Source organism: Oryctolagus cuniculus, chromosome 1 (assembly GCF_964237555.1).
Source record: "Oryctolagus cuniculus chromosome 1, mOryCun1.1, whole genome shotgun sequence".
Lineage (NCBI taxonomy): Eukaryota > Metazoa > Chordata > Mammalia > Lagomorpha > Leporidae > Oryctolagus > Oryctolagus cuniculus.
In genome coordinates this window covers 214,168,770-214,191,177 of record NC_091432.1, presented here as the reverse complement: position 1 = coordinate 214,191,177, position 22,408 = coordinate 214,168,770, and the positions used below count along the sequence as shown (strand labels likewise).

Below are 22,408 nucleotides of genomic sequence, written 5' to 3'. Positions count from 1 at the left end.
TTAAAAGCATTAACCTAAAAGGAAAGAAAATCAACAAATGCATCCAAGTTCTTTGTGCATTACTTGCAAAGATGTTTAGTTGCATAATTTAAGTGAACTTCCTGTCATGATATGAGCATGTGTCTTGGTCAGCCAAGAGAAGAAATTACAGAATGAGAGGAAATCAGACCAAGGTGATGTGGTGAAACAAGCTTGGTTCTTACAAATACCCATGTGAGAGATTCTGTTGGAGGGGAAATCATAGCAGCACAAAGCTCCAAGCAATGAGTGAAGTTCATGATAAGTGGGTTAGCTCTACTGTAGTCCCAAGACAAGAGTTTAGAGGAAGATGTCAGGCTGTAGCTATGGAGACAGTGAACAGGATTTAGCGCTCTCAGGGGTGATGTTGGCAAAAGTTTTGGAGGTTAGGAACCTACTGCAATGGGTAGGGATTCAAGGTAGGGCACAGAAGCAGCAAGAAAATGAGACTGGAAAATAAAGCAACTTAGATTACAGTTCTGGGCCTGTAGCTAAATGAAATTTAGATTTTAAGAGACAAGCCTGAAAAATCCAGAATGCTTGAATTTTGTTATCCATAAACTGAGTGGTTTTTGATAAGTTATCTGTCTTTTGCACTCTTTAGGGTTCTTGTTAATAGAATGGAAAACAAGAATGGTATTTATTTCATAGGATTGTTATAAGGATTAAAAGGTACTGTTCTCATAAAGTGGAGACTTACTGATGGCTTATTATTGTAAAGCCTCCAGTTATCTGCTATTACTACCCATTAATTATTTATATTATTAGTTACCTTATTCAGTTTATTTAAGAGTTATTAGTTTTGCTTTCCTCTCCTTTCAAGATGGAGAGTATCATATTATATAAAACATGAGTTTTTTTCAGAAGGATTAAATAAAATAATTAGTTTTCCCTTAGTATCCAATTCATGCCAGAAGTTTAGCAACTATGACTACATCCCTTTCTTTTCTCCAGGGAAGAGATATATTAAGTGGGAAGACAAGGTAGTTGCAGGTGGGGATAATGGGTACTACTAATGGGATTATAGACTTATGAGGGTTATCAGCATTCTTCTATCCTATAGAATTGAAGCATTCTTCTCTAATGTGAGTTGACCTAGAAACTACTAGATATGACAGAGATTTTAAGGAAAGGATTTTGTTTGCTTTCATGCAATAGGGTTTTGGAAGGTACCGCATTTCTTACTCTAAGCTAGCAACTAGAATTCATAATACTTGGGTGGAATTTGTAGATTTGGTAGGAAGAAAACTTTTTTTTTTATTGAAAATCCATGATGATATCAAAGGAAATTTACCTCATTTTCCTCCTCTGTGTTTTCTGAAGCTACTTTAAATTTAGGTGGAAATATTAGTCTCAAGACTTACCATGTTTCTGGCCATTTGCAATAAACACGGGTTACAGAAAATAATTTTCCTTATATATAATTATCTCTCCTAGACCTGAATGCCAATATACCATTTTTGATAGCTAAAATTTTCTTGATCCCTAAGTGACTTCACTACCAAATAAACCTGTGGCCTAATATCTCAGGGCTAAGCCCCAGGAGCCCATGTTGTAGACCTTTGACCCATACCACAATCTGTTGAGCTGGCCTCTTTGCCCTGGTGCTGAAGTCATCCCTATCTATTGTTCAGAGTCTCGATGCATAGGGACAAATGTGTCATCATTGAGGCCATCACCAGCCTCCTTCACAGGTGTTCCCTTGCAACCTGTGTGCCTTGCTGAAATTCATCCACTTGAGTTCCTACTTTAGGACCATCACTCTATCTGGCCCAGCACCAGGCCACTAGAACTGGGATGTGTGCAGACTTTTGAACTTCATCAGCGGGGTATGTGGACTAATGGTTTGCTAATTCTACGTCATTTCTTCTGGGTCAGTTACAGTCAACCTTACCCTGTTAAGTCACTTTCTCAACAGTTTGCATGAGTTGTTGGATTCCCAGCATGCCTCACTTTAGGGCATGGCTTGAGTAATCAGAATGGTTTCTATTTATACAGCATGTGTTAGTTCATTTAAAATTGAGAGAGATCCTAGTTTTATTATTTAACTTAGGTGGCTCTGTTCTTTAAATCTTTAGTCAAATAACTGGAGAAGTGATGGTATTTATTCCAAAATTAGTAGCTTGCCATCAACACTCCTGCATAGCAAACAGGACTGTGGCTTTATTTCTAACTTGAACAAAGATTTTAGAACTCTGGTTGCTGCTGTCTGATCTCATCCAGAGGCAGTGGAAGCCAGAGGAATGACCTGAAGAACCGACTGCCTTACTTCCTGCTGCATCTGGAGATTCCTCACTGAAGTATTTAATTTCTGCCTGACCCCATGTGGCCTTGAGAACTTATGATGAGCTCCCAGACTGAAATAACTTAACTGGCTGAAACAGATTCCCAGAGTGTGTAGTGAAAATAATGCGCATTCATATTTGGGTGGGAGTAGGGAGCAATTGGGAATTAGACGGATATGAAAAGATCTTTTCTCCAGCTTGCACTTCAGTTTTAAAGGCTAGAAAATATAATGTTCAACCATTAATCACTTTTTATTGCCTTCTGTCATGTGTTATTGACAGATTTACCTTCTGGGAGCTTTGTTCAAGAAGATATGTCCCACTGCTCATATCTTTGTGAAGCTGGTAAAGACTGCTGTGACCGAATGGCGAGCTGCAAATGTGGGACACACACAGGTCAATTTGAGTGCATCTGTGAAAAGGGCTATTATGGGAAAGGTCTGCAGTATGAATGCACAGGTAAGTTGCCAGTTGATGTGTTAACTCTGCAAGTTATCTGTTTCTGTGTTCCAAGTGATCCTGAAATGCAATTGATTCAAAACCGTAAGTGTGTATCATTGCTCATGAGCCTGCTTGTTGATCTTGATTGGATTCACCTGGCTATATCTGTGCTGTCTAAAATAGCTCTGTTTGGGACAATGAGGCTGTCCTCTATGTGTCTCCCAGTACTCCATTAGGATAGGCTGGGCTTCCTGGGAATTGGTAGCAGGCTTCCAAGAGGAAGGATGTAAATTTGCAAGGTCCCTTGAGTCCTAGGATCACAAGTTGGAGGAGGAAGATTTAGTCTTTTTCATTTGTAATTAATCTAATAAAATAGCCAAATCTGCCCTGTAGGCTCCTAATCCAAAGTATGTGTCCATCTCTCTACCAGAGTAAAGCCAGTATGATTCTGGTCTAGAGGCCATGTGTAACTTGTTGGATTGTCACATTACAAAAAAAAAAAAAAATGTAACATTTGGGACAGGTGTTTGGCACAGTAGTGAAGATGCCACTTAGGACGTTCCCATCCCATGTGGGAATGCCTAGGTTTAAGTTCCATCCTTGATGAATTCCGGCTTTCTTCATGTGCACCCTGGGAGGCATCTCAAATATTTAGGTCCCTGCCACCCATGTTGATGACCTGGATTGAGTTCCTGGCTCCTGGGTTTAGCCTGGCCCAGTGCCGGGTGTTTAGGACATTTGGGTGAGCCAGCAGATGGAGCATCTTTCACTATGTCTCACAACATCTGTATAAAAAACTGCTTTTCAAGACATAAAAGTAAATAAAGATTTTTTTAAATGCAACATTTTCTTGATACTCACTTAGCTCTTCCAAAAAAGGCATCAAAAAGTTCCCTTCAAAATCAAATTCATTTTGTTGACGTTTGTAATTTTACTTTCTCTAGGTTTTCTTACAAGATCTTTACATTTTCATATTTGATTAAAGAGGCAAGAAGAGTAACTTAGGATTCTTAGATATATCTTGGGAAATACCTTATACATAGAAGTAGGATGTGGTTTTTCTGTCTTGGATAGCATTTTGTTTGTTCTAATTTGACCTAGAAGGCAACAAATTTTCTTGCAGCTTACAGCTCTTCCATCATTTGCTGTTTTGGAAAACTCTATCCCCATGGAAATTTTTTTTTTTTTTTTTTTCCCCATGGAAATTAACACCCACGAGGAAAATTGAGGAGCAGTAGGCTTACTTTGCTGTGTGCTGTGTGAACACTCATTACTCGTTTCAAGTGAACATCATTTTACTCTGGCATCTGGGAGATAGACTTGCTGTGAAACACAGAAACATAGTTCTCCACTACCTGTCTGACATGCTTTTTCTCTCCATTTCTGCTTTCTCTTCCTCATGGGACATTGCCTCTTGTGCCATTCTTGTCCTCTCTTTTTTATTCCTGTTGCTCCTCATCTCCTTACCCTTAACTTCCCCTCCCTCTCCTGGCTCGGTTCCCAGCTGGCAGACACATTCTCGACAGGTCCGACCATCCATGCTGGCCCAGCAGAGTTCCTCCTTGCTTGGCTCCACTCCCACCCTGCTCAGCTTGATTTCTCACTTAAGCAGAAATGAAGATGGGGGAGGGGATCCACCCAGCTGCCTCTGAGTTGGCAATGCGCCTCTCCTTGTCTTTCCCTCCCCTCAAATCTTCCCACACTCCCATCAACAGCCCAGCTTGGCACACTCCCCAACACCCCCTCCCTGACTCCTCTCAGCCTAGCCTACCAAACACAGGCAGAAAATCTCAATTTCTTTGCTAGATACTTCAGTCAGCATGTCTGCCTTCTGTGTGGTCCTAGACTGAACTGTTCCCTGCCAATGAGCCACCACCATCTTGTGGCTGCCCGGCAGCCTCAGGCACTATGTACAACAGCCCCCACTACTCCATGGCGCTATAATCTTGCATCCCTAGGGCTATGCTGCAGGAAGAGAGAGGAAGCAGTTTACATACTCACACGCCCCTAGTTACCCAAGTAGTTTTGCTGCTACCGGTAGTACATTCCAGGTTGAAAGTTACAGCAATCCTTTATATGTATGAGGTTGGATGAACCTGTTATTGACGCATCAATAGAGTAGTTGGGATCCCTTCTGCTGGTTTGAGCCAAGAACACTGAGTACAAAAGGGTTACTTTATTCATACTTCTCTTAATTTAGTATACCTCAGCTTAATACTTTTTTATATGCCAGGTTTAAATTAGATATAGTTGCATCATTATAAATGTTCACATTATCATTAGCATTTGTTTCTAAGAGATTATGAAAAGTCAGTGATACAGAAACTCCAAAACATACTCCTTCTTCATTTAATTGTAGGAAACAACACTCACTTCTGGTTTCTCCAGTGTATTAGGAGCTAAGAGAAATTAAATAAATTATATGTCTCTTAATGAAAGGTTCATTGCCACTCTTTTCTATCAAGAAGGTTGAAAGCAATTTTAGATTTAAATCATCCTCTACTGAAAACCTGGAAGCAGTGAGCCCTTTTGAAAGTGATTTTTGTCAAGAGATGTTATTATATGCACTTTCTCCATGCCAGGCCCCGTGTCAGGCACCAGGAAGGGAGTCAGTGGTGTGCAAACATGCTTGCTGTCTTCTTGGAACTTATGATCCAGACACGGGAATTAGCTCACAACTGCACACTCTGTGTGTTATTAAATAATAAAAATGTCTATGGTATGAGGAATGGACTCCAGGGAAGACTAAAGTAAGCTCCACGCTAGAATCTGAAGGATTCTAGGCCACAGCTATTTTATTACTCAAGGAGAGGATGATAACTTGCATTTTGAACAGTTGGAATTCTGAGTATTTATCCTCATTGTAGAAATAATGCTTTCAGAACTGAGCCATTCCTCTGTAGAGCCAGAAGAAACCCTAGAGATTATCTGCTCTAAACCCTTCTTTCTGCAGGAGGAAATTGAGGCCTGGGGAGAGATGAATACTTTGCTCAAGATGACACAACCAGCCCTCAGTAGGACCTGGGGAGGGACCCAGGACACTTTTCTCTACATCCTGTTGTATTTCCAAAATATCCTACTGCTTGTATTTTCCTTTGAAAATAACTTGAAAACAATGCAATGCAGAGTCCATAGACACTGAATTGTGTTCAAAATATTTAAAAACACAAAACAATATGATTCAAATTCAACCTCTGCCAACAATAAACTTCATGGTTTTAGACAAGTTTGTTTTTTCTGATTTCTTCTGATTCTCATTTTCTTCTGTAAATGATATTAATGGTTTTATTTTAGATAGGTAGGTAGGTAGGTAAATAAAGTTGAAAACTCTTTTATAGTTTAATTTATGTGTGTGTTGTACATATATATAGTTAAAAACTAAAATGATATATTTATATATACACACAAATATATATATATATGTATATATATAGCCATGGAGACATACATAGATACTTGAAGATAAGTGACAGTTGTGTGCTTTATAAATTTCACTCTTCTAGGATAAACTAGTAGCCCTTCCCTGAGAAACTGTGCTATGAGAAGGATAAGGAATATCTATGCATGCAGGCAAATACCACCACAAGGCCTTTCACTTACTCAAGGTGAACTATATTATTGATCGGATGAGTATCTGTGAAGATCAAGAATTCTGAATGAGAGAAGGCAATGTGTCATTGAATGTTGAAGAAAGTAGAAATTATTTGCCTTGATTAGGATAAGGTTATATGCTGAGGTTAGTTATGTTTGTTCATTAATTTCCTAGAAAGGTAAGCTAATGGAGATGACTATAAGGGTTTTTTCAACTGTCTATTTGAGGGATAAGGAAATCTCACCCAGCAATCATAATGAAGGGTCTTGAAAAACTTATGTAAATTTGTGAGGGCAAATGTGTATTATATGAACACTATATATGGATTTCAAAAAATGCACACCAAAATAAACATTTTTAATTCCTTTATTCCATGAACTTTTTGAAATACACTTCTATGGTAAATTCATGGTGGAGCTGAAGTAGAATTACAGTCTCCTTATACCCAGCCCAGGGTTCCTTCTTTATATGAGGCTATATCAAATGCTGTCAATTAGACTTCAAAGAAAGCTACCCTCTATGATATTATCATGATTGTCTCTTTTGCCATCATTGTTCCAAGAGTTTGGCCATGTGGGTTACCTGGGTAACCATGGTCTCCAAAACATGTCCAAGACAGTGACTTTACTTAAATTAAACACTATTTCTACTAAACTACTTCATGGACAAGACTCTTTTGCAAAAGATGATTTAAATCATTGTAGATCTGTTAAACATCATGAAAATCTGAACCTGAATGCAAACCTGAAGATATTTGTTAGAAATCTCTGACAACTATCCTTTGCCAAAGAATTCCATTTTATAATACATTATCTGTTTGAGCTGCTTTTAATTTCTCTTGATTCAGAAGTTCAAATTAATTTCAAAATCATTATGTGCTTTTAGCCCATAGTCTTAAAGAGCGTGTGCTGGTGTATTTTATGGAAGTTAGGAAAATATGATGTAAATAATCGTAAGTGGAAGAGTGCTTTGTCCATGTAGGTCTCATTCACATGTGTAACAGTACTGAACATCCTTTTACTTAGGAACCGTAAATCTTCTATGCTTATCTCTTCAAATCTGCCCCCTCCCATTTTGTAACTCACACTTCTTATCTTTCCTCTTAATTCTAATCTTTAGGGAACTAGAAATGGAGAAACTCCAGAAACACTCATGTATCAATACTTTTCTTGTCATAAGTCAGTGCTTTATAAATGATGCATGCTATTTTGTTAAAAAGAAAACAATCTACCTAACTCAGTTTGATTTACTGCAAATAGTTGGTATGGTTCAGAGATTCACATGTAGGTATTTTAGCACTACATGATCAGGTTTATAAGATTGAGAAAATATCCTTCTTGGATTAGTTGTTGAATTTCCACTAAGCGGAACAGCTTTGCAAAACTGCAATCTAGTAAGAAGGTTTTTATTTCATTTCTAGCTCTGTTACTAGTATAACTTTTTTTGTTCTTCACTTTAGAATGATAAGATAAATGATTATTGATAATGATAGCTAATATTAAATAGTGCCAGATAACTTTTCCAAGCATTGCTAGATATTAACTCACTTAATCTTCATAATAGCTCTCTGGACTGTTGTTGCATTTTAGAGATAAGGAAACTAAAGTCATGTGAGAGGGGGAGGAGGAAGGGTTGGAAAGTGGGTGGGAGGGGGGTGGGAGGGAGTGTCACTGTGTTCCTAAATCTGTTTATATGGAATACATGAAACTTGTATAACTTAAATAAAATTTTATAAATTTTAAAAAAAGAGTTTAAGTAACTTGTAAGTGTCATGCAGCTGATAGAGCTGGGTTATAAAACCAAGTTGTCTGGCTTCAGAATCTGCAGTCTAGTCATAGAAAAGCAAAATAGAAATGGACTCACAATTGAAAATATAATTTCAAATTCTGTTAAGTGTTAGCTTGATTCTTATGAGATCAATATTTGATCATCTTCAACCTACAAAATAATAGCTTCATATGGCTCAACTAGTACTGAGGGAGAAAAAAGAACAGAATTAATTATTCAAAACAGAATCAAGTCATGTCTCAACCACTCTTAATGTCTTTTAAATTATGACCTATTCATAGAATAAACTTCAGGGTCCTTAGCATGGCATAGAGGTTTTGTATGATTTGTCCTCTACCCTTTGAACTCAAAGCTGAAACTGTTTATAATTTCCTCTAATTCCCCTCTTGCTTTACTCCCCAGACCTTTATTCCTGCTTCTTCTGGAACCTTTCCCCACCCCTGTTGTCTCCATCAGATTAGTGATTCTAACAGGCAGTGACTTCCTGATTCATTTTGTATCACACCTGCCCTCAGAGCCTATAGTCTGCTCAAGAGGAAGGATTTAGGTAAGAAAGAGATTTTAACACCAGAGCCTTAAGTGGATGCGAGGTCACTTGTTGAAACCTAAGACAACTGCATGGTTTTCGCATCTGCCTTGGACAGCGTAGGATTCCTAGCATAAAGGCACATGGTAAGACATCTTTAAAATGTGCATGATTTATTTGAAAGCAAAATATTTACGTTTGGTTAACCTTTGCCAAGAATGAATTAAATACAGTGGATGGTTGATTTACTAGATTACTCATTTTAAGGCGGGTAGATCATCAAATCAGCTGTGAAGAGCAGTGAACTCTTGTAAGCCCATGCAGTTGCAGCTGTTCTGAATTCCCTCTGAAGGGATTTGAGGAGCACAGAATGTAGAGACAGGCATCTTCAGGACACTGATCCTTTGCAGATTCACTCTAGTTCAGTGAGTTTGGATGATGATTGGATTGAAGATTGTGCTCATAGCTGACTAGGAGCCAAGAGTGAGACCTGTGTTTCTTGAACTAAAGCTCTAGCTATATTATTTTTCATAGAATGAGAATATAGAAATATTCTATAGAAACAGAAACACTCAAATATTCATGTGGGGATATTTTATTATGCATGTAAATATATGCACATAAATCCCCATCCCCCACCCTGCACATGCTCACACACATACACATTTTCCTGTCTTAATGTTGTATCATTTTTTCGTTTTTGGAAAGAGAGATGACAAAGAACTCTAGAAATTCTTGAATGGGAACCAGAACATTTGGAAATCTTGTTCTCTAAGCAGAGCTTAGCTGATTTTCTTCTTTTAAAAAAATGTCCCCAGAGGTAGCTAACAATGGATTTGTAAGGTGTAAGGAATTTGTACAATGTATTCCTGTTTGCTTTATATGAGAGACTATTGCTAGCATATTGATACTGGCTCCAGTCAACTTAAGGAGGATTTGTAACTGCTGCCTAAATTATCCTAGTTTGCTTAACTTCACATCCAAAGAGGTGAATATCCAGCCCTGACAGTGCATTTTCCAGTCTATCAAGGTTCTATAGCATAAAAACATTAAAAATCGGAATATTGGTGTGAAGTCACAAATTCCCAAAATCAGTGTACTGTTTTCTTTAAATACTCATAAAACTATATCTGGTGCCCTAAAATTGCCAAGATAAGGATTGTGACCAATTTCTCCTTATAATTTACAAAATCAAAATTTTTCCCATCTTCCTTTACCTAACCACATTATAAGTGACTCTTTCCAACAACAAATAAGGAGACAATAGGAAAACATTTAAAATCTACTGAATCATGATCTCCAAACATTTTTTCTCTTATAACCCCTAAAAGATACTGAAAATCCATGCATCCTTCATTGATTTGAGTGGCCATCTATACTTTTTCAATAGGATTAAAAGATGATAATTCCCTAAAGTGCATTGACATTTAAAATACAACTGTTGTATGATTTTTCAAATGTACCCACTGAGATCCAAGTACTTCAGCAGATTACTCTCCTCTAGTGCCCATTGGCAAGCAAACACCTTTTCAATGCAAAAATCGTTTTGCATGGTTTTTATTTCCTTAGTTCTATTCCGCTTCTGTTGGTTTCATTGAATGTGTACATTTTGAAACTTCATATGAAAACACTGTTAGGAATTCATCTCTTGGTGGAGTGGATCAGTAATTATTTCATGTATCCATGCTCTTTTATTATTCACTGTTTGAATAAGAGAGCATACAGCATCAATTTCATTTCTTTTTTAAAATTTTTGTAGATTTTAGTGCTAAAAACCTTCTTTATTTAAATATATAAGTGGGACTTGAAATGGTTATGCTAATCTGATATCACTCAGTTCTTGTAGTTCCTCCTGAGTTATATGCCAAAAATAACATCAGTTTTCCATCATCAAAAAATTATCTTCAATGATCTATTAGCTGACAATTTCCTTAAGTCATTTTTTACTTTATTGAAATTGAAGAATTGGAAAACTTTTAACTTGAAATAGAAGCCAATTAGTCATTGTCTCTATTTCTGGAAAGTCCCTAGAAAAGGCTTTAGTAGGACTTACTCAAAAACTGCTTGTTAGTTTCAGTTATTCAAGATGAGTACTGTCTAGAGACCTGCTGTGCAACACAGGGCCTATGATCAGGAAAAGTTCTTTAGAGGCCCTGTTAAAATCACCTTGATTAAAGAAGTTTCCAGATGTCAAGATTTCAATTTAGGTGCAAATGAATGTTGAAGCTTTGGAAAATGAATTTCTTAAAATGGTCTGTGGATAGCCATATGCTAGGTACTCAGTCTTTGCCTGCTACATTCCTCATTTGAAGAAGAGGAAACAGGTTTTTTTTTTTTTTTAATGTTAATTTTTATTTATTTAAGAGGCAGAGTTACAGACGTAGAGAGGGAAAGACAGAGAGAAAGGTCTTCCAACCGCTAAGTTACTCCCCAATGGTCGCAATGGCTGGAGTGGGCCGATCCGAAGCCAGGAACCAGGAGCTTCTTCCAGGTCTCCCACACAGGTGCAGGGGCCTAAGCGCTTGGACCATCTTCCACTGCTTTCTCAGGCCATCAACAGAGAGCTAGATCAGAAGAGGAGCAACCAGGATGTGAACTGGCACCCAGATGGGATGTTGTGCCACAGGCAGAGGGTTAACCTACTATGCTACAGTGCCAACCCTGAAGAACCAGTTTTAATTCATTCAACTACCAAGATGCTAAGCCTGAAGAACCCTTTCTCTATGATCTCAGAGACTACACTTTGATTTGCAGTACAACCACATCATTCACTGCAGAGTTGTTATACATCCAGGAAACACCCAGAAATGTTTTTGCTGTTCTCTCCAGCTTACATTTTTAAAATAAAAAGTTGTGGGGCTGGCACTGTGTCACACACAGCACGTTAAAGCCCCAGCCTGAAGCACAGGCATTCCATATGGGCACCGGTTCTTGTCCCAGCTGCTCCTCTTCCAATCCAGCTCTCTGCTGTGGCCTGGGAAAGCAGTAGCAGATGGCCCAAATCCTTGGGCCCCTGCACCCACGTGGGAGACCCGGAAGAAACTCCTGGCTTCTGCCTTCAGATCAGTGCAGCTCCGGCAGTTATGGCCATCTTGGGAGTGAACCAGTAGATGAAAGACCTCTCTCTCTCTCTCTGTCTCTACCTCTTTCTGTAGCTCTGTCTTTCAAAGAAATAAAATAAATATTTAAAAAAATAAAATGAACAGTTGTTTCTAAGTTGTAGCTAACTACCCATAGTGTGCATGGGGTTGGCATTCACCAAATATTAGATGATTAACCAAGTCTGGACAATAGCCAGAGTTAACAGTTCCAAAATGGTACCTCAAGCAAGTGCACATCATTCTGAATTCTGTGAAATCATTGATGTGCTTTGCAGTATGCTAAGTGCTGGTGACGCCAGCACACATACACATACACATGTGCACATACACACATACACACACACACGCATATACACATATATGAGGGTACTACCAAAACTTGTGGAAAAAATGGAATTGAAAGATAAATTTATGTTGATGTAAAAAAAACTTTGAAATCTATGCAGTTTATTCATAATATGTACTTTCCATAAATTTTTCTAGATCCCTCATATATGAGATTTAGTCCTTATGCAACTATGTACTCATAAATAGTCATTGCTAACAGTGACATGAATCCTCATCATGAAACTGATTCTATCGCTTACCATGTTTTTCTGGGTAAATATTTGGCCCTCAGTTTCCCAGTCTTTAAAACAGAGTTAATAATACTAGTAGGATTGTTATAAAAATCAGATGTATTTAAAAGCTTACTAAGGTACCTGGAATGTATTAAGTGCTTGATTAACACAAATTATTGTGCTCTTCCAGTGGTATATATCCACAAGGGGTGACTTTGACCTCCAGGGAACCTTTGGCAATGTCTGGAGAGAATTTTGGTTCTTATGGCTGGAAGGAGCCATGAGTATTTAGTGTCAGCCAGGGATAGCGCTAGAAAGCCTTCAGTATACCACAAATCCCATGACAGTTCCAAATGCCAATAGCACTGAGGCTGAAAAACCCTGTTCTGCAAATTTATCCCTAAAACCATGGTGTTTGTGTGTGTGGTGCATGTGTGTGTATAAAGCTCCTTTGCATGTACTGATAGTTTTGAGTGTTTTTAATTTATGTCACATTTTAAGGTAAACCATTCTAGGATTCTGTGGATGTTTAGCATTTACGTGATCAATTAACAGACACATAAAACACATCATTAATATTCTTTGTAGTATAAGACAGATGGAATTAAGCCAGTAAAGAAAGGACGGGCCTTCATCTAATTTTAGAGTCCCTGGTTCAAGTACCAGTTCTCCACTTCCAATCCAGTTTCTTGCTAATAAGCATCCTGAGAGGAAGCAATTGATGGCTCAAGTACCTGTGTAGGTGCTACCCACATGGGAGACTTGGACTAAGCTCCAAGCTCCTAGTTTCAGCCTGGACCCAGCCTTGGATGTTGTTGGCATTTGCAGAGTGAATCAGTGGATGGAAGATTTCTGTCTGTCTGTCTCTGTCGTGCTACCTTTCAAATAAAAACGAAAATAAATTGAAAATAAGTCTCTTTGAGATTTTAAAATAATGTTGCATTCCCCTTTTAATCTTAAATATCATTTTTTTCCTGACTCACATGGGAAAATGGCACATTTTTATGGGGTACCATGTGATGCTTTGATACATGTATACATTATGTAATGTTCAAATCAGGATAAAAATGTCCAGCTTCTCAAATGCTTTGATGGGGAGAACATTCACAAACCTTTCTCCTTGTTTTTTTTTTTTTTTTTTGAAAAAAATATACTGTGCATTGTTATCTATAGTTAACCTATTAAGCAGTAGAACATCAGAGTTGCTGTCTCCTACCTACCTAAAATTTAGTCTCCATGAATCAACCTTTCCCCCCATCCTTCCCTCCCTTCTCTCTCCCATCTCTGGTTACTACCAATCTACTCTCAACTTCTACAAGATCAACCTTTTAGATCTAATTTGTGATTGAGATCATGTGGTATCTGTCTTTCTGTGCCTGGCTTAACAGAGGACCTAACAGAGTGTCCTCTGGGTCCATCCGTGTTTTTGCAAATGACATGATTTCATTCGTTTTAATGACTTACTATTTCATTGTGTATATGTACACTTTGTTTACCCACTCATTAGCTGACGGACACTTAGGTCTCCATTTCTTGGGTGTTGTGAATAGTGCAGCAATAATCCTAGCACTGCAGATGTGTCTTTGACAGGTATGTCTTTGACAGATTGACAACAGTGGGCTTGTATTTCTTTCTAAACAGTTTTAGAATATTGAAGTCATATGATTCAATTAGGGTTGAATTATCTGTTGGGTATGACCATTGCAGGGTCTGGTGCTGCAGCTACCCCAAACGGCTTGTGGCTGCTGACAATTTGATCCTTTCTGTGGCTCCAGGTGTGTGCATTTTTATTCCCTTTGTTGGAATATCCTATTTCTTGTTTGTCTGTCCAGTTCATACCAGTCCTTCAGGATTCACAACAAACTCAATTGTCTTCTGAAGCCTTTCATCCTTTCTTTTGTATAATCACCTCTGACACAGACCTAGCTTTTTGGTTCGCTTCTGTACCTTCTCTCTGTTCACACTTATTACATAGTATCATCAATTTTAGTAAGGTTGTCTTCTCTAACACTTTGTGAATTCCTGTAGATGTCTATACCTCTTTTTTATAGCCTCTGTTACATGGCGTGTGGACTTGGAGCAGGTATTAAATTTTTGGTGAATGAATGAATGACTTAATAAGTAAAGCAAGTTGCATGTTTGAATACTTGAGCACAGCATATGGAAACTCTGCTTGGTTCCCAACTTCCTAGGAATTTTCCATTCCTTTTTTGGAGAAGCAAAGGTGAACAAGTCTACTGACCCTAAGAAACACTGGCTTAGTATCAAAGTAAGCCATCTGGAAGGCCGAGTTCCACAATAGGAAGTGGATAATCACACATTTATCTCTTTCATATTATCTAGTTACTGAGATTGCCTCCAAATTTATCCCTAAAACCATGGTGTGTGTGTGTGTGTGTGTGTGCATGTGTGTGTATAAAGCTCCTTTGCATGTACTGATAGTTTTGAGTGTTTTTAATTTATGTCACATTTTAAGATAAACCATTCCAGGATTCTGTGGATGTTTAGCATTTACGTGATCAATTAACAGACACATAAAACACATCATTAATATTCTTTGTAGCCTGTTGTTAGAATTTTCCATTAAAATTTGAGATTTACAAATCTTGCCAAAATATGGGGGCAATTAAACAAATGTAAATCATGAGCTGTAGAATAAGTTATAAGAAAATAAATAAACATATGTGAAATACTTAAGGCAAAACTATAAAACTAACAAATCAAGAATATTGTATTTAATAATCAAAGCAAAAAGGAAGTTGTTTTACTATTCGCATGCTATATTATTGTCACATGGAAAAATTAAGGAACCAACTGAAAGCCACTAGCATGATAAGAATAAATTTGTCAGGTGGCAAGATGAAAACTGTAGGTATATTTTCTAATGGAAAAAAATTAAGTTTTAAAAATATGATAAAATCTCATTTATGCTAACAAAAAATAAATATTTCCTAAGGTAATTTGAATGAGAATTGTGTGACTTTCAAGAGGAGCCATAAGGCTTTAGTGAAACTGGTATGTGAACCAGAATTCTGATTCATAACTTTATGCACATTGATTGTCTTTTCCAATATGGAATACTTTCCAACACATTCCGTGTGTCTAAGTGTCTATGAAGGAATAGCCTTGAAAGAATATCATACTTCTTCAGTGACCAGGATATTTCAGTCTCCAAATGGTAGTTTCTTTACTTTGTTTGCTTCTAGATGTACCTTGAAATGTTTGCTTCTCTCTTGGGCTTTTTAACTAATGTGTTTTCACTACACTTTATCTTTTGAGATAATTTTAGACTTATGTGCAGTTTTAAGAAATTATAATATAGAAAGATTTCCTATATCATTTTCATAATTTTCCCCAGTGGTACCATATTGCAGAATGGTAGTACACTGTCACAACCAAGATAGTGATACTGATCCAGTCAACATACAGAAAACTTTCACCATCCTCAGGATCCTTCATGTTGCTCTGTTAGAGACTTAACTACTTTTTTTTCCAACTCCTCCCACACTCCTTTTTAATCTCTTGAGTCCATTAATTTGGTCTCTATTTCTGTAATTTCCTCATTCTAAGAATATTATATTCATGGAATCATATAGAATGTGGCATCTTGAGGCTGGCTTTTTTCACTTGGTACAATTTTCTTCCAGGTTGTTCCAAGTAGTAGTAATTATTTCATCATATAAATGTAGACTAGTTTACCAGTTTGCCTGTTGAAGGACACCTGGATTGTTTCCAGTTGGGGAATTTTATGAATAAGACTGCTAGAAACATTTGTGTATAGGTTTTTTATGAATATAAATCTATTTTGTTAGACCAAGTGTGCAAGAGTGCAATTGTATTGGAATTGCATGATTGATTTTTAAAGAAACTGCCCAAACATTTTCTAAAATGGGTGAACCATTTCACATTTCCATAAGAAATATAGGAATGATTCAGTTGTTTCTCTGTACCCTTGCCAGGCTTTGTCACTATTTTTAATTTTAATGATTCTGATAGGTGTGTTGTGACATGCAATTTTTGTTTTAATTTGCATGTCCCCAGTGACCAATGATGTTGAGCATCTTTTCATATGCTTATTTGCCATCTGTATGTTTTGTTCAGTGAGCTCTCTCCTTATGTCTTTTGTCCATATTCTAATTGGTTTGTTTGCTTTTTTATTTTTAAGTTATGACACTTGTTTATATATTTTACATACTGTTCCTATGTCAACTATGTGATTTGCAGATATTTTCCTCCATTCTGTAGCTTGTGTTTTTTATTCTAGGGGAATCTTTTACAGAGCACATGCCTTTGATGAAGTCCATTTATCAAATTTTCCTTCTTTGGGTTGTGCTGAGTATCAAGTCTAAGGTCTTTTCCTTATCCTGATTCCTGAGGATTTTCTCCTATGTTTGTTTTAAATGATTTTTGTAGTTTTTGATTTTATATGTAAGTTCATGAGCTAATTCCTGTATAAGGTGTGAGATGTAGGTCAAGGTTAATTTTGTACCCTTGATGTCTAATGTCTCTAGCATCATTTTTTTTTGAAAAGGCTTTCTTTCCTCCATTGAATTGCTTTTGTTGCCATGTTGGAAATCAGTTGAATACATATAGCTCTATTTTTGGATTCTTCCATTTCACTGATCTATCAGTTACTGTGGTCTTGATAACTATAGCTATTAGATAAATCTTGAAATCCTGTAGACTAACTTCTCTCACTTTATTCTTTTTTATCAAAATTGTCTTAACTATTCTACTTCTTTTGCCCTTCCATGTAAATTTTGGAATAAATATATTTTGTTGTCTACATCCACAACAAAAGTCTTGCTGGAGTCTTCATGGGAATTTAATTATATCTGTATATCCATGTGAGCAGAAACAACATCTTCACCATGCTGAACTGTCCAGTCAGGGATGTGATTGATTTATTTTGATCTTTTTTGACAACGTTACAGTTTTGCCTCGACCATCAAACATAATATAGAAAACTAGAGAGGAGGAGAAAAATGTATTGAATTCATTCATGTTTTTCTTATCATGCTCTTTCTTCCTAATATCCTGAATTTCCTTATTCTAGTATTTTCTTTCTCTTCTGAGAACTTCCTTAAATAATTCTTATAAAATGTATCTTCTGGTGACAAATTCTCTGTTTTCCTGCATCTAATAATATCTTAATTTCCCCTTCTTTCCTGGTATGAATTAATTCATTAAGAAGAAAATTTTGTTTTAATAGTTCTTTTCTTTCAACACTTGAAAAATACAGTCATTTCCTTCAAGCCTCCATGGTTTCTGATGAGAAAATCACTGTGTTTCTAATTGTTCCTTCCCCCCCTCCCCTTTTTGTCTGGCTGCTTTCCAGATTTTTTTCTTTGTCGTTTATGTTTCAGAAATTTAATTATGATGTGTCTTGGCATGAATTTCTTTGCTTTTATTCTGTTTGGGATTCCCTCAGCCTTTTGAATCTGCAGACTTATATCTCTTGTCAAAATTGGGAAAATTTCAGCCGTTAGTTTTTTGAGTATTTTTTTAGCCCAAACTCTCCTTCCCAAACTCTGATGACATGAATGCTAATTCTTTTGTTAGAGTCCCACATGTCCCCAAGGCTATGCTCATTTTTAAATTATCTGTTTTCTTCCTGTTGTTCAGATTGTATAATTTCCATTTTTTCATCTTTTAGCTCATTGCTTTTTTTCCTCACTGTCCCTCTATCCCATTATTGAGCTCCTCCACTGAGTTTTTTATTTTGGTAATTGCATTTTTCATCTTTAAAATTTCCATTTGGTTTTTCTAAGGATCTTTCTGTGTTTTCATTTGTTTTCAGAACAAATTGTACCTTGAAGCCTCTTTTTTATAGCTGCTCAGAAAATGTTTCAGATTATTCTTAACATCCTTGTCCTCTCTGTATTGGCCTCTTTGCTTTTAATAAACCGATTAGTTTATTTATGTATTTATAAGGCAGAGTTGCAGAGAGAGGGAGAGACAGAGACAGAGAGAGAGAGAGAGAGAGAGAATCTTCCATCACTGGTTCACTCCCCAAGTGGCCACAACTGCCAGGGCTGGGCCAGGCTGGAGCCAGGAGCTTCCTCTGGGTCTCCCATGTGGGTGCAGGGGCCCAAGGACTTGGCCATGTTCCTCTGCTTTTCCAGATGTATTAGCAGGGAACTGATGGGAAGTAGAGCAGCTGAGACTGGAGCCACTGCTCACATGGCTGCCTGCGTCCATCACATCCATTGCAGGCAGTGGGTTAAGCCACAATGCCAGCCCTGTGTTGGCCTCTTAATGATATTTTTTTAATTTAGTTTGAGATCTTCCTGGTCCTTGATATGACCTATGATTTCTAACCAGAGCCTATACATTTGCACATTGTGTTCTGTGACTCTGGGTCATATGTAAACTTTGGTTTTAGCTGGCTTTCTCTGACACTGTTCCCTTCGGAAAAGGAGGATGAGAAGCACAGCCATGTTCCTACCAAGTGAAAACAGGAACCCAGCTCCTCATTGCAGTGCGTTGGAGTAGCGCGGAATAAGCCTCCTTGTTTCAGGGTATGGATGGAAATTCTGGCTCCTCACTGCTCCTCCATTGATACTATCCTGGCTGGGAGGGCTAAGATGGCTTGAATGTTGCTCCCACATGACCTCTACTGACAGCACAGGGAGAGCGCCTGTTTACTGCTTAGTGTTCATGAAAGTCCCTAATCATCCAGTAAGACTCCTGACAACACCCCAGTAGGGAGCAGGGAGGGCCCCTTGTTACTTCTGGGTGACTGGTGGAAGTCAGGTGTGATACCCATCCCTGTGGTCACCATTGGTGACTCATCCTCCAAGTTGGCCCTCTCTGGTACCACTCCAGCAGAGGTGTTAGGGAGCCTCACTACAGCCTTGCAAGAGTGGGTTCTGGGCTCCCCACTTGGCTTGTGCTGTTATGACTAAGGCTGGGCCATAGTTTTTTCTGAAGTATTTGGCTATAGTAGAGGAGAACAGCCTTGTTGTCTGTTGTCAAGAAGTGCTCTATCTTACCAGGCTGCCCTTTTCCACATCCTTTGGCTAGAGAGAGCGTGTTTTGTTTGTTGCTATTTTGTTTTGCAGTGCACATTGGTGTTTGGGTTGTCAACTTGTCCAACTCCAAGTCTAGAGTATATAAGGGAAAAGAAAACCCAAGAAACTCCTCACCGTGTTTATTGTCCCTTGGATCTCGAGAGCTCTGGCTGATCTGACTTCTTAACTTCACATTGGAGGGTCACTTTATGTTTATTTTATATATAATACTCAGGATTTGTAGTTGTACTTACTAGGAGGATGAAGAAAAAGTTCATCTACTCCATCTTCCTGGAAAGAAGTGCTCTTTGTGTACATTATTTCTTCTGTTGATATAGTTTTTTCCATACTGGTTGTAAGTATGCGTTTTTCCCAGATGTTTTACCTGATGACTTTTTTCTACCGTAACTAGAATGAAATGGGAAAACATGGTTAATGGCTACCAAATAATGGCTGAAAACTTTAGAAACACAGAGAAAACCATAATGTTTATTAAGCAACAAAATTAATCACATTGAGGTTCTTAGCTTATCCTTGCATATAGGAATATGTGGGAGTGAGGAAATTATGCCATGTGTTTCAGTTAAATGTTATCATCCTCCAAATCCTTCTCCAATAGGGCTCCAAAATGGTCTTGTTACACACCCTAACTTAAAACATTGTCACTATTCCTGTTGTCACTAGGATAAACTCCTACTTTTGACTACGCTTTATTCAACCTTGAGATGCCTGGCACTACTTGCCTTTCTGGTCTCACTCCAGCCAGAGTGAACTCTCATTTTTCAAGCATATCAAGTCTTTGTTGTCTGTAGGTCAATCCGTGTTGATCCCTCCATCTGGAATGCCTTTGACCCTCACACCTATTTGTGATCTAGCCTCACCTTTGAAACCATTTTGACTAACAAAGCTAACCTGAGTAGTTTACCCCGGTCTCAAGTCTGGATTATGCTCCTCTTTTGTGTTGTTATGTAACATGTCACTTTCTCCTATTTAATTGTCTATTTAGTGCTATGACTTGTGGGCAGGTTTTAGTGCAACTGTTAAGACACTGCTTGGGATGCCTGTGTCTCATTTCAGAGAGGGCTGGCTTGAGTCCTAGCTCTGTTCAGAATTCCAACTTGCTATTAACATGCAACCTGGGAGGCAATGGGCAGTGGTTTCTTGTGGGCATCTGGGCAGTGAACCAGTGGATGGGAGATTCTCTCTCTCTCCCTCTCTCTCTGGCTCTCTCTCTCTCTCTTTCTCTGTCAACCAGTGAATGGGAGATGCAGATATATTCTCTCTGTTGCTCTCTTTCTCTCTCTGTCTCCCTCCCTCCCTGCCTCCCTTACCCTTTCTCTCTCTCCCTTTCTCTGTCTTTTAAATAAATTATTTTTAAGCTATGACTAACATAAGAGTACAGAAGGGGTTCTGTCTTATTCTTTTCTGTATCCCCCTCACCCTATTACTTATCCTTCTTGTCCCTCCTGAGGATCACAGATACTTAGTTTTTCAGCTAGGCTGCACATACTAGGAATCATTCTTTTTTCCTTTCTGTCTGGTAAGGTCAAGTGTACCAGGTCCGATGTATGCCGATTCTCCCTTGCCTTAGGACAAGCTAACTTTCAGCAGGCACGCATCAGTACAGTTGGAAATGCTGTTAAAATCTTAAACTCATGAACTGTTTAGTAAAGCACGGCTGCCCAGAGATCATTGAGTGCCCCTTTACTGATCTGATCCCCTTTTCAGCTTCACTGGGCCATCCCACAATCCACAGTAACAAAGAAAACCTGGCAGATAAGTCAGTATAAGAGCCTTGTTTTGCATTGCTGCTGCTGCTGCTGCTACCTGTTCTTACTGATCAGTGACTATGCCATTCTAGATTGTGATATTTTGAATATTGTTCCTTCCATGGATGGAGTTTTCTCCTGGAAGACCCTCAAGTCTGCTTGAACATAGGGAGACTCTGTTGGGCATATACATGGCCTAATCCCAGAGAAGGAGCTCCCCTAGGTTCAAAGTGAACCCCTCTAGCTCCGAATTCTCAGGCCTTCACATTTAACTAGTGATTAATTGGTAATTTTTAAAACTGTTATACTCAGTGGTAATGAGAATACAATGTTATACACTTTCAAACCTGATAATGGGACTATAAAATAGTTCAACAATAGGCTCACGAGTTTTAAAAGTTAATATTATTTTATCTAAGAACAAAATTTAAGCGAATCAAAGGGAACAGCTGTCTATAGAAAAGTTGTCTACAATTGTAAAAAATAGGAATCAAACTGAATTTCAAGCACTAAAAGAAGAGTTTAACCTAACTGGTTGAGTCTGTTGTACGTTGTATTCCCTTCATTGTAATATCTTGAGTTATTAGCCATTTTAGAAAGGAAAAAGATGGTTAAAATAATTCTAAAAATCCTCAGACATCCTGTCCTCAGAGTACTTTCCCACAAAGATTTGATTGTAAAACTCAAGATGATCTTAGATTTTTCTACCCAGACAGTAAACACCTTAAAACATTCAAGCATACCTAGTTTTCAACAAAAAAAGGCTTTACCTAAATACTCTATGCTTATGAATATTGTATTTATAGACAAATGTATGTGTGTGGATGTATGGATGGGTATATTGCATAACATACCCGTGTATTAATTCTTAACAGATGACAATTTCTCTTTGGCTGCATCTTCTTTAATATGCAGTCCTTTGAGGGTTTGGGTTTATGTCTTTTGATAGACTTGTCCTGATCCATCACTAACCTCCTGGTGAGTCTGAGCAGGTGCTTACATTTGCAGCATGGCATCCTGCAGCGAGGGTGCCATTTGCTGCTATGGCACCACACAGTGCTCACATTCACAATTTGGTGTAAATTGTCTGTACTCCAGCCAAATAAGCTAACCAATCACAGGGAGCATGGCAGGTGCTAATGCATTTTGCACAGAATTCAGAATGTGCAGAATTCAGTGGTTGAAAGTCTCCTTCTCTAATTCATTGAGGAAAATAGAAAAGATCTTGACTGCCTAATAAAAAAGACAGTCCCTGTATGCATTTCTAGATCCCTGTCTTGTATTTGTGAAAACACTGTGGAGCATAAGGATAACA

The 22,408-nt window shown here is 38.0% G+C and overlaps 1 protein-coding gene across 1 annotated transcript in view; it reads left to right on the top strand.

The window, feature by feature from the left end:
* SVEP1 (sushi, von Willebrand factor type A, EGF and pentraxin domain containing 1) overlaps nt 1–22,408 on the top strand; it is a 212,757-nt gene that overhangs the window by 45,500 nt on the left and 144,849 nt on the right. Inside the window, exon 3 of the mRNA XM_002708072.5 lies at nt 2,586–2,762. Within this exon, the coding sequence (XP_002708118.3) occupies nt 2,586–2,762 (177 nt within the window). The remainder of the gene's footprint in view (nt 1–2,585; nt 2,763–22,408) is intronic.